Source organism: Mesitornis unicolor, unplaced genomic scaffold (assembly GCF_000695765.1).
Source record: "Mesitornis unicolor isolate BGI_N332 unplaced genomic scaffold, ASM69576v1 Scaffold54810, whole genome shotgun sequence".
In the NCBI taxonomy this organism is placed as follows: domain Eukaryota; kingdom Metazoa; phylum Chordata; class Aves; order Mesitornithiformes; family Mesitornithidae; genus Mesitornis; species Mesitornis unicolor.
Window position 1 is genome coordinate 1 of NW_010161401.1, and position 13,175 is coordinate 13,175.

Consider the following 13,175-nt stretch of genomic DNA (forward strand, 5'->3'; position numbering starts at 1 on the left):
ATTTATATTATATTTATGTAACTTTAAAAATATTTTAAATATTTACTCGAAATGTACCCAAGGTTTTATGTGTTTATATTTTTACCCTTTGCAGCAAATGCAGTATCTCTGAGTCATGTTTATCAAGCTCAAGGTAAGCATTAAGATTTTTAGTCTTGCAAGCAATGTCTATTTTCAAATTTGCAGCCTAATACTAGAGGCTATAAGCTCGGAGTATGTCTAATTGCATATGCAAAAATCACTTCAGATAAATGAAGAGCAGAGGATTTCTGTTACTTTATTTAAAAAAAAAAAAAGTTGTCTTCATGCCTTGTGTACCAGAAAATGGTAATATTTCATCATAAAAATGAGTTTTGAAGTTGCACTTCAACTGAATAGTCTAACACCACTGAACTGTTAAAAACCCTTCAAGTGGTCTCTCTTTATTTTAACTTGTGAATACTAAACTAGCACAGTGTTACATGGGGGATGTAGGGGTCCAGTGGCTGGAAATCTGAAGAAAATGGGTGCACTCATCTCTGCATTCATCCTTTGAGCTGTGGGTTTGTTTTTGCTGTATGAATTGTATGTCAGCAAGGTCGGAGAAGCCGTGAAGCTTCTGAGAGCCAGAAAAAACTGAGAAGTTTTACCCATTTATCTTTTGTACATTTAGGTGTCCGAGATGTTTCATGTCCTCTGGCAGGCTTAACTTTCACATGACCACTAAATTAATCTTTCTGTGGCATGATTTCTGTGGCTTCCTTTGTGTATTTGCTGTCTCCACAAGGCTAGTCAGTACTGAGTTTTCATCAGGAAAACCATGACACTGTCTGATGTGCCTTCTCCTTTTCACATTTGTCAATGAAGAAGAGTTGTTTTTGTGATACTCTTCTCATGTCACAGCTTCATTTAGCCAAGTCTACCTGCATGCATTTTTTTCAGATGTTTCTGCTTGTGTGTGATTTTTATTGTTCTTTGTGGTTTTTCACTTTCTGTGAATTTTTATGTTTCTTATGACTTCCTGACTCTGACATCTGGTTGCAGTAAGGTTTTGTTACCAGCTTACATCTTACATCCTGTCTGTTACACACTTTGATCTTATCCTGCCTTGTATTCCTCCTTGCCAAGTATCTTACTTTAAACTAACTTGTCGGTATTTTATTTTCTTTTATTTCTCCCTTTTGACTTTCCCATACAGGACCTAAGCTGACATAAAGATCTTAAATTGATTCTTAAACCAAATCTTTGCTTGTAATAGTTCTTACTGAGATATTGTTAATGAGTGGAACTCCAGGATTTTTAATAATGAGATACAAAATGAAAGCTGATAAGTTTGTCATTTTTACATTACGAGATCAGCCTGTTAGTTACGATAAAACATATGGAAATAGGCCATATTTCTGTAGCCCAAAGGACATCTTTAAGTACGCATCAGCTCTGTGCTTCAGTTCTTAGTGTCCTCAAACTGCTTTGCTTTAACAAAAACCAGGAGTGTGTTTTGGGGTATGAAGGACAGCTTAAAAAGCAAAACAGACCAATTCAGTGGTAACCAGCAACCACAAGTGTTGCAGAGTAACTTTTACTAAGTAATGTCCTGAGTAAACTTTTGCTGTGATCTGATGATGCTGATGGCCTAATAACAATAGAAAATATAAAAATATTTCTGATGCCTCTTTATAGGTGCTGTTGTACTTGAAATTTCATGCTTTTCTGAGGCTGAAAGAATATATATGCTAGTTAAAGATACAACTGTCAGTGACAAGCCTCTGAATGCCATGGTGATTCCTGAAGTTATGGTAAGATATGGGTTTGAATTTTAAATGTGTCTTTAAAAGAAAAACACCTACCTTAAGACTTTTTCAGCTGGAAGGAAATGAAAATACATTTTATTCAAAGGAGCCACACAGAGAATTTCTGTAAGTAACGTGATGAAAAAAAATACTTGGAGCCTATACTTCATGTATATGATATATTTCTGTGAGTTAAGTCACTTGTCCTGTAGAGTTGTCAGAAATAACTATACAACTGCACAGCTATACAAATATAAAAGGGAGAAAAACATTTTTTTTTCCTCTTTATTTCTTTCAACGATCAAAAATTTAGGTCTGGTTTTAGTTTTTGCTGGCATGTCTTAGGGTGCTTACAACAACTTTTGGGGACTAAATGTGTGTCCTTGCTAACCACGAGGTAAAGTACTGCTAATCTTCACGTTTACAGTGTCTTCATTTCCCTTATGCTGCACCAGAGCGGGTTTCACCTTGTTTAAGTGCTGCATTGTGAATTTCAGAGGAAAAGAGTCTTTCAAAAGATTTAGTGCAAGAGTCCTTTCACAAATTCAGGCTTGATTCTGATTTATTAATTTTGCTCCTATAAATCAGGAGTTAGGGTTCACACGTGCTTTAGCCACCCAGCTTACGCCGTTCGCTAATTACCCAGGGTAAATTAATGAGTGATTGTTGACCCTGCTTTGGGTAGCAATTGGACTAGATGGCCTCCCGAGGCACTTTGCAACCTAGGTTAATCTTTTTATACTGTGATACTATTAGCCTTTAGTTTATAATTTAGATATGTGACCATTTAAATTCGGCACCAGGAAATACTTCTACAGGAACTGAGTACAATATTAAATTTATGCTGCATTTGACATTCTTCTTGTCAGCGAAATACAAAGAAATTGGGAATTAAAGGCTAATGTGTATTCTCAAAGGAAAAATGTGTGATAAAACAAAGGTCACATTGTTTTGGTTAATGCATGATTTTTCCAAATTGCAACTTAAATAAAAAAAAACAAGCCAGCAAAGCAAAACAACCCTTCTTAAAAGTCAATAAAAGCACAGAAGTAAATTGTTGGTTAGCAGGTTGCTAGTTTGTTTTCCTGTCTTACTCTGTGTCTGATACACCTTCTGAGGTGAAGACCCAGATTAGTCTGGCATGGTCAGGTCTGCCAGAAGCAATTCTTCCTCCTCTTACTATCGTAACTGGAAAGTTTGAATGCAGAATCCGTTTGCACTTACTGCTAATTATGAAGTCAGGCAATTAGTGTGGTCAGATGTGATGATCTGTTCTGCTGTTTCATGATCTTGGGCCTTTAAGAATCTAATAAAACACTTTTTATTTCACAATATTCATATAAATGAAAATACTCACTTCGTAGGACTGTGAAAAAATAGTGTCTCTTACAAAGCTGTAAGGAACTGTGGGGCAGTTTAGTATCGCTCTGATAGTGTGTCAAGGTGAAAGACATTGCAGGGCTGAATCTTTGAATTGAAAGCTAATTTACTAGAACTTCTTTTGTGGTGCTGGCAAGCAAGGAAATCAGCAGTAAGTTGTATGGGGGCAAATGAGCTCGAAAGTGACAAGTTTTTGTGGCTTTATCGCTCATGCCACTCACCAGTGGAATGCCCTCTGTGGTGCTGTATTTAGGTTCCTTAAGAGCAGTAGAAAAAGATGTGGGAGTTTCCCAAATGGGCGCAGTTTTCCGTTTCGTTCATTCCACTAATTCCTCACACAAATGCGTCCAACTTAAAAGCATGATAACAGTCGAAACACTGTCAAGTTACTTCCACCCTTCTTCCATTGCCGCAGTTTCCCAAACAGCAATGAAAAGACTCAAGCTCCTGCTGTGTCGACCCAGCTGCTGCTCCAGTTGTGTGGAGACACCTTGCATATCATTCCTCATCCGATGCAATGACCCCCTTGTGGCCAGGGTGGAGGAATGTTATGCCTGGAGAGCTATGAGTCCTTGCACATGGAAGATGCTGCAGACAGCCCACTTGAAAATACTGGATTTTGCTTGTTGCTCAGGGATTTCTGCAGCTCCCGGAGACACCACAGGGCCCTGGAAAATGCGCCACAGTTGTTGTGCTGGCAGGCTGTGGCACAGAGCACCTTGTTCTGCTTCATCACGAGATGTGATTGCTCAGTACACTCAACAGAAAGGAGATTAGTGTGGATAATCAATACCTGGCCCCAGCCTGAAGTTGTGTTGTGCTAACCCTGACAAATTAAACAATTCACAGTGACTGTCAGAGTGTCTACATGACACGGCCTCCTTCACCTGTCTCTAAGAAGTCAGCAATAAAATCTTTCATGAGCACCAGCCTAAGACAAAACCCCTCTGCAGGTTTCTCTTCTCAAGCAGAGCACTGAGGCCAGGGCTGAAGGGGGAAGAGAGTCCTCAGGCTGTGAGTCACACGTCCTTTTCTGCCAAGGAACAAACTCAGTCCTGTGGCCCCACTGGGGCTTTATTAAGGGATTTTTTAAAATTCTGCATATAAGAGTTGCTACCCTTGTGGCTGTCTGTAATTGTAATGGAGTATGTGCTTTTCAGAAGGCATCACAGCAGCCCTGCTCTGTGTACAAACTGTCATGGAGGATTTTACCCCTACTGAAAAACAGTGTCTTTATTAGAAGCTGGCCTTGTATAGGGATTTAGCAGTATTTCTTACTCCTTAAGTTTAATAAAGTGTGATGATGGGAAGCAAGTTCACTGTAAGACTAAGCACTTTCTAGAATACTTCTGAATATTCTACATAGGTGCATTTAGTCCTAAATAAGTATAGTTAGAGATCTACATTAGAAGATACTTGAACAAAGATGGTTTCGAGTGGTAAGACTGCTCTGTTTAAAGTACATACAGATACGTCGGTAGCTCCGGGCATTCTCCACAGCTGCTTGTGAGTCTTTGTAGCTTTCAGGGTAATTTTTTAATTTATTTTTTTTGGTACAACAATATTGACACTTGACAATTAGGAAACATAGATGGCAGTTCTGTAGAAACTGTAAATACATATTTGCAACAATATATGTTTACTTGGGTAAGATCTCAGACTACTTTCCAAAACACAGCTGTGCTTTTGATTGCCTTGGAGCTTAGCACATCTCAAAAATCATTGCAATTCCCTGACGTTCCTTGTGAGTTATTGTAGTTACTTGGTTTTAAACTCAGTGTATTAGAACTTATCTGTAAAAGCAAGTAATATAAAACATATGTTCAACATGTCACTTCTAAACGTCCAAAATCAGTATTTTTAGAAACTGATTTCCTGAATAAAAGGTATTCAAATGTTCTTGTCCATTTTCAAGTAAGGTATTTGTTTGACTTGAGTGTTGGGCTGGTTTATTTTCTCTCTTCCTTTTTTGGAAAAGTTGTTTGCTTTTTTTTTTATTTTGAGCTGCAGAACTGCATATTTTTTCTTTCTATTATCCCCTTATCCCCTTTTTTAGCCCCCCAAGTTTTCGGACGTTGGACCAAGCCTGACGTTTCAGATAGCCTGTATTGTTCAGAAGGTTGAAATGACTGAAGATGAAATTTTGGTAGTAGAAAAAGCTTTGAAGAGGAAGAAATGTGGTCAGGTTGAAGGCAGGGCAGGGTAGGAGCTGGCACAAGGAGTGCAGGAAGGGAACAGTTCACCCTGTTACCCCATGGGATGTGGCGTTTCCTTTCAGAGCTGCTCTGCCTTTTGTTTCTTGTGGGGTTTTCAAAGGACCATTCATAATGGGATATGGCAGATGGTGGTGCAGGAGCTGGTGGAGTAATGGAAAGGGCTTTACCTCTGGAAAAGCTAGAGCTCTGCGTGCTATTTTTATTAATGCCTGTGGTGGCTCGAGGGGAGGAAATCCACTTCTCCCACTGGGATGTGTGGGTCCTTGAGCTGTTGACCTTACAACTCAAAAGCCCTTCCTTTCTGTGGCAGTAGCATGCATTGTTTTCGTTAGACTTCCTTTGCTGGCTACAAATATCTTTTCCATGTGTTTAATGCAAATAACCAGATTACCCTTGTTGTGTGTTGGGCACACTTTGAATTATTGCTTCCCCTTTTCCAATAAAGCCTGAATATGGAGGCGAGAGGTGCTGTGAGTTGTCACAGCATAGTGTGAAGGTGGATCTTCTGGAGAAAGCTGTGTGCACAGCTTTGCATTCTCTGTCTCGCCAATGTATTTGTTTTGCCAGCAGTGAAACCTTTCCAGCAAAAATTTTGAGGCACTTTTGGCTCATTGTCAGCCAAAATAGCCCTTGTTTGGCTAATTTTTCTTGGAGAAAACATACATTTTTTTCAAACTGAATGCCTCCGATAGAATCCAATGGACGAGGAAGGAAGAGGCAAGAGGAGAAGTGTTGCCTTGCTCCACCAGCCTTCCCTGCTCGAGGTTCCTCTGCCCACTCTGCTCTCTGCACCTGGGAGTCATGCTGGGTGGCAGAGGACATTTCTCATGCAGCCAGTGACACAGAGGAGAGGGATTTTCATGTATTTGCAGGTATCTTGACACATCTGGCAGGGTGTCATTTGCAGAGGATTAGCACCCAGCTCTTTTAGGAGAGAGCAAAATGTGGAGAAATCTGTCAAATACTGGAAAGCCCCAAACACATGTTTGGTTTTAAGTGTTCGCACCAGCTCACAGGTAGACAATAGTGTGGGGTATCTCAACATCAGACTCCAGTTTGCTTTCCCACAAAGTTACTCATTAATTTGTCTTGATTCCTTCATTCTTCGCCCTAGTTCACACTGTCGTGGTGCTGTCTTCCCGCTGGAGCTGGTGGTATCTCTCTGCATATTTGCATGCTGTGGTCTTTGCTGCCCCCTGATCCATTCCTGTCTAAATTGACTTATATTTAGCACTGTTCTGTTCCCTGAATCCATCCTGTCAGCTGCGTGACAAACTGCTGTTCCCTGAATGCTGTCCAATTTGTAAAAAAAAATTACCAGGACTTAGGGAGTGTAGCAAATATTTGTGTTTTGAAGCATGCTGAAATGCCTGCTGGACTCTTTTGGCACATACCTGCCCTGTGGCAGGATGGATTGGTGTGTTGACATTCCCTGATCTTTCTAGAACCATTTACAAATGGTTTTATGGAATGATTTATGGGCTGAAAACCAGTGGTAAGGGGGTGCTTCTGATAGCTGGAAGTTCTGACCTGTGGTGAGACCATGGGTACCGTTCTGGTGTGGTCCATGGAGCACCCCAGGACGTGCCCCTCTGCCATGTGCAGTGCCTGCCTTTGGAGTGGGCTCTGGATGGGTACCAGGCTCCCCCCCAGCACGGCCGTGCTTGGAGAGCCCTTTCAGCAGCAGCTCCAGTAGGGGTGTGAGGATCATAAGATACTGGCACCAAATCCTCCTCATTAAATATTTTAAACACATATTTTTAGAATAAGCTTTCAGACTCTTTATTTCTTGGGTAGGAGAATGCCAGTGTCTGTCCCAAACACCTTTATTTTCAACGGTTTCATCCTTGTAAATTGATCTGTGTTCTAACACAACCACAAAACTTAAGACAAACATTGCAGTTGTTTTTGGGGGAAGTTCTCTCTTTGCAGGGGAAGTGTTTGAGTTGTACATGACTGGAAACTGCCTTATCCCTCACACTGTTCTGTGGCATAGGCTGTTTACCGAAAGCATGTAGGAGGGACAGCTTGCAGTGCCTTTGTTTTTAATGTTAGGCTCGACTGTGTAGTTGGAGTGGGTTAAGGAAACTTCAGCTACCAGAACAAGATCAGCAGCTAAACTGTCACTTCTCTGAACATTGAAACTTTTTATTTATCACATCTGGATTTTTTTTACTAAGTGTCAAGGAAGCATGAAAAAATACTTTTGACATGTAGTAGTAATTTTCCCTTCCAGTCATGGTTTCAACTAATCCTCTTTCTTGCCTTCTTTCAGGCTTCCAAGATACCACAGAACTGCTGCCCACTTCTTGTGTTCGTGAATCCAAAAAGTGGTGGGCTAAAAGGTCGGGATCTGCTGTACAGTTTTAGAAAGCTGCTAAACCCACATCAGGTCTTTGAACTTACCAATGGTGGCCCACTGCCTGGGTAAGTCATAATATTTTTTTTTTTTTTTAATTTATGTTGTTCTATTATTTTTTTAAAGTATGGATCAGATTCACTTGTTACAGAGATCTAAATTGCTTCTGTTCTAGACCTGAAGACCAGAGCACTCCTTTTGACTGGTTTCACTGTGAAAACAGATATAAACTTTGAGGTTCTCTAGAGAAAAGAGAATAAAGTAGTTCCTGACGCATATGCTTGTGTCAAGTCTAATAGAGTCCAGTCCTGGGAAAGTCATACGTGCTTTACAATACTCAGATTTAATAATTACTAAAAATAAAAAGATTTTATAATGAAATGGGGATGGAAAGAGAAATGTCACATTGCCTGACAAGGGCTCATTTTTGCTTTAATTTCCTCTGATGTTTTATGGGAACTATCAGGAAAGTGTCATAAAGTTTTCTATCTTGACTCTTGAAACTTGGCCGCAACTGCAGAATTAACAGGGCCTGCCTGATCCCAGCTGCCACATTTCTAAGTACAAGGAACAGAACATCATGTGCTTGTAGGGAGGCAGGATAAGATTAGTTGATTTAATCAACACCACTTTGTTACCAGCTTTGTAAAACTGAAAGTGATGGCTGTCGTCTGCTCAGAGAAGCCTCGTTCCTTCAGCGATGCTTTAGCAGAGAGCTGTCATGACAAGCTCTTAAAAACAAAAGCATTCATGGGAGAAGCACAGCTTATGCAGAAGAAGACAAGAAAACAAGCTGCAGCTTCAGCAATTTATTAATTTTGTTTTGCCTTCTGTAGCTTTATGGCAAAATGCTTCCACTTGTTCATTGCTCCTTGTGCCATGGAAAGTAAAAATTCCTTTGCAGGATATCTCAGCATGCAGGATGAAAAGCCACAGCAGTGACCAGGGAAATAATGTTATGAAGAAGAAAATCTACTATGAGTCATATGACTAAGTGAAAAAACCCCCACTATTAATCAATACCACCACTAGGACCACTAGAGAATTCTAGATGTTCCCATTGAAACTGTGAATAGTTAGATCTCTGTGTCTTTGGTGGAAAAAGGAAGTGATTAACAGTTTAGCTGTGAAGACCCTTAGAAGAATGTGGTTTTCACTCTTTATAAACAGCTTTATCTAAAAGTTCCTATTTTTTCATTCACTCTGTGGAAGTTGATCCTGAAACTGATAGTAAAGAGCGGGGAGGAAATTCCAATAACAATGTGTAATCTTCAATAGCATATTAAGAGGCTTTGCTTTTCCTGTACTACCTTGTAACTTTTATTTTCCCCTTTGTTTCTCAACGGAGGTTTCACACATTCTCTAAAGTCCCATCCTTCCGAGTGCTGGTGTGCGGAGGGGATGGCACTGTCGGCTGGGTCCTGGGTGCGCTGGAGGAAATCAGGCACAAGTTGGTCTGCTCAGAGCCATCGGTGGCCATCTTGCCCTTGGGAACAGGTGAGAGTCACCGTTATTCTGAGGGCAGAAGTCCTCAAGAAGGTTTATCTTTATTTATCTGCCTGACAAATCATGTCAGTTTTGCAGTAGAGAGGCCATGACTTGGTTCTGGCCAGTGTTGGAGAGCAAATGCAGTATCAGGTTTTCAAGGAAACATCAGCCATGCTTTCTGAAGGAAAAACGAGCAGCAAGGGGTGTTTGTGTGAATGGGCTGGTGTTGGAGAGGGCAAAATATTCCTTGTGCATCAGCCCATGCTGTAAACCAGTGAATTCAGCTTCCCCCTAACTTCACAACTCCATAGCAGGATTTTCTATCACTGCTTGTGAAAACTTTTCAGATAAGACAGAGTTTCTGTGTGTAATATTGAGCACACGCATCCCCACAACAATGCTTAGATACTTTTTCTGCTTGTTAACTTTTCAGTCCAGTCTAACTACTTCCATGACTTGTTTGGGGCACCTTAATGCAATTTGTTTTGTAGAACAGGGCCAATGCATTTTTCTGATGCTTTTAGCTAGCTTATGAAATGCAGTCATATTTTGGGGTTCTTCATTGTTGCCCAGGTAATGACTTAGGGAGGGTCTTGCGCTGGGGAGCTGGCTACAGTGGGGAGGACCCCTACTCGATTTTGGTTTCGGTGGATGAGGCGGACGATGTTCTTATGGATCGCTGGACAATCCTTCTGGATGCAGAAGAGCCAGCTGAAGGTGCAGAAAATGGCGTTGCAGAGCCTGAGCCTCCGAAGGTGAGCTGAGCACCATTTGGGTTTGATTCTTAGAGACTGTTTGTCCTGGCAAAAATCACAAAGAAGATAGATATGTGCTTCAGTTTTGGTAGGACTGGTTGGCCGCAGAACACACTTTGCAGCTGCTTGACAAAAATCTTCTGATAGAAGATTAATGAGAAGATTCACGTGGCAATGGCATACCTATTTTTTTCACCTGGAAAGATACTTATTCTCAGATAAGAAAATCTTTTTGAGGGAACACCAAACACTTTCCAGAACACTGGCAAAACTGGAGTAAGTTTCAAATGTTCGTTGAAAAACAACTCCTCCCCAAATTAAAAAAGTACTCTCATCTTTCCTATAACAGTTTTAAAAACTACTGTGAGTTGCTAGCATGTACAGGAGGCAAATCCTTCTGCCATCTTACTGCCGCTGGGTGTCTGTATATGTGGCATCAGTTTTATTTTGGCATCTGTTTTATTTTTTTGGAGTGAAAGTCCCTGTCCCTTGTTTCCTATTACTTGTTTCTATTTAGGAAAATAAAAACGTTGGTTGTAGATGGTGACTTCAGAGCTTTGTGAGACCCCTCGTTCTGTTCATCTTCAGACAAAACAAAGAAATTGGACAAGGGGGTGGCAAAAAGAAAGTAGGAAACTTTAATAATGGCAGCAATTGTCTAAGTTCAGTCGCATGAAAATCCGAGGCTTATGTCTCAGTTGGAGAATTTAAGTTGCTCGAGTTCCAGCTGTTTTTCACTTGGTGGAGACAGGGATTGATTTGCCCTGAGTGCCTTGGTCTGCTTTTTAAAGGTGAAGGGTGGGAGGGTCAAGAGCTAAGGTAGAAAAGCTATGGAATGGACTGGCATGCAGAGGAAGAATCAGCTGCAGAAATGGTGGAAATCTGTAAAAACTTGAGATTGGCATATAGGGAGCTGTTTAAAAGGCGACTGAGTAGGTGCAGTCAAGTTTTTCACCCATCTGGCATAAGCTAGTCACCTTCCAAAGTAAGGATAAGGGTCTTCCCAATGATGTCGTGATAAATCTATGGCTGATGTCAAAAATAATAGCGGAGTTAGTGTTCAGCAACTTGTGTAGTTAATACATAGAATTGGTATGAGAAGTTGGGTTGGTTTTGTTTCTGCATTTGTTTTTATTTCTGCTTTAATATGCTTGTTACTTGCAAATAAGATTAAATTCTGAAGTTTCTGATACTTTAGAGATAACGACTACATATGTCAACTGTTGTCGGTACAGCTTTATTTTTAGCTCCGCATTCCTGGAAAACGTTGTCCAGGATCTGTCAAGATACAAACAATTTGGAACGGTGATCTGCAAAGCTTGCTCTTGTTGAAAAACCCTGGAACCTCTTCATTTATAAATGTAAGGAGGAAATAATACTCTTTTTTTAATCAGATTGTACAGATGAACAATTACTGTGGTCTTGGCATTGACGCAGAGTTGAGCTTGGACTTTCATCACGCCAGAGAAGAAGAACCAGGGAAATTTAATAGCAGGTAATCCTGGGGAAACCAGGAGTGAAGGGCAAACTCTGTGGTACTGCATAACTTCCAGTTTACACTGTGACTGATAATCTTGAAATGCTACAGGTACCCACAAGCAGTAAAGGTGATACACAGCTGGCAGAGGGAGGAATTGAGTTAGCCAGGAACTCATAGACACAAAATTTGGGGGTTTTCTTTGGTTATCTTTTTTATTTTCTGTTTGGTTTTTTGTTTTTTTTTTACCGAGAGAGAGCACCAAAGCAGTTTTTTGAAGCCCTGTCACTACTATTCAGTGTACTTACTTGCCAGTCACTGGTAACTCATTTTGCATTCAGTGAAATTTTGAGGTAGTGCAAATGCCTCTTATTCAAAGCCTTTAGCTGCAGGGAAAGCAGTCCTGCTATGTGAGCAATAAACACACTGTTGGGAACTCTTTTGTACTTTTCCCACCCATGCTTAGTGCTGTGGTAGCATCTGTGTGCTGGTAATAAGGACAAAAGAAGATCTCTGTGTCTCAAATGAGACTGTGTGATTAAAAAGGCATGGAGAGAGACCCTCCTCCTTTCTGGCATGCAGCTCAATCAACTATAGTACGTTTTCTTCTTCCCATAATCACTGTAATTGATGAGAGAAAGAAACCACATTTGTTTAATTAGTCATTAATTCCTTGTAAAAACTGTTTTTGTCTGCTTTCCCCTGTGTTTGTGAGTAAATGTCCTCAAAAATGTCTTTCAGCTGCCAGAGAAGTTAAAACCAGTTAAAACTCTGCAGTATTCAAATTCTAACTATTAAAAATAGTCTCTGACCGGTTCTGAGTGTAATGATGTGTAATCCCACCTCTCTTGCAGTGTTCTGTCAGTCATTACAGGTGTTGCTCACAGGTTTTTTTTTCTTAAAAATTAAATAATACAGGATATTGTTTGTGGTACATAAGTTACTATTAGGCACTGGTTTGCATTTTCAATACACTGGATTAAAAACATCATTAGTAGTGAAATCAGGCAGTAAGTTTGCATATAGTAGTGCCTGTTCTAGTGTATAGAACTGTTCTAGATTTACTTGTGCAATTAATATAATTGTAATGCAATATAAAATTTATGTTCATTCTTCCTTTAAAATATACTACTCTAACTTTGCAAAGCTGCAGCCCTTTAAAAGTTGTGTCCTTTTCTTATTGGCACAGTACTTCAGGGTTATGCTTTGACTTTTAATGCCCTCTGTGCTTTTCATCCCTTGAGTCTTTATCTCAGTCAGTTCACAACGTGCAGCACCTGCACATTGGTACCATCCTTGCAGACCTTTTACATGCATATGGATAGACACTGTGCAAGCAGGGTGTCTCAAAGGGTATGTGGGAAAGAAGAGGTTGTTTTGTTTTGTTTTGTTTTAATCTAAAGGACTGTATATTTCTTTGATCAAGATCTGGAAAAGAAACATGAAATAATGAATCGATACTGAGGGACACTTTTGCAGAAGACAAACAGCCTGTGCAGGCTAGCAGCACTTGTTGCCTTTCACTGCCTGTGACAATGATTGTTAAAACTGCAGGCTTTACCCTTTCCCAGGATAGGCAAGTGCACACTTTTGCTAGCGGGATTAGCATTTTTTTAAATTCTTTTCAGTAAATTAACTAAGAAGTGTGGCTACTTACTGTCAGATGCAGCAGCTGATGACATGTGAACTGGCTGCTCTTGAGGGACAGGAATTAGCAGGGCTCGTTTGGAG

General features: G+C 40.3%; 1 protein-coding gene across 1 annotated transcript; it reads left to right on the forward strand.

The window, feature by feature from the left end:
- Positions 1-94: 94 nt before the first annotated feature.
- On the forward strand, positions 95-11,466 carry LOC104547092 (diacylglycerol kinase theta-like; the record flags this gene model as incomplete). The annotated part of the gene is made up of 6 exons (XM_010192667.1): positions 95-133; positions 1,660-1,775; positions 7,641-7,792; positions 9,073-9,221; positions 9,786-9,967; positions 11,362-11,466. Coding segments are annotated over 6 exons (743 nt in total), but the record flags the coding sequence as incomplete, so codon positions are not given.
- Positions 11,467-13,175: the final 1,709 nt, after the last annotated feature.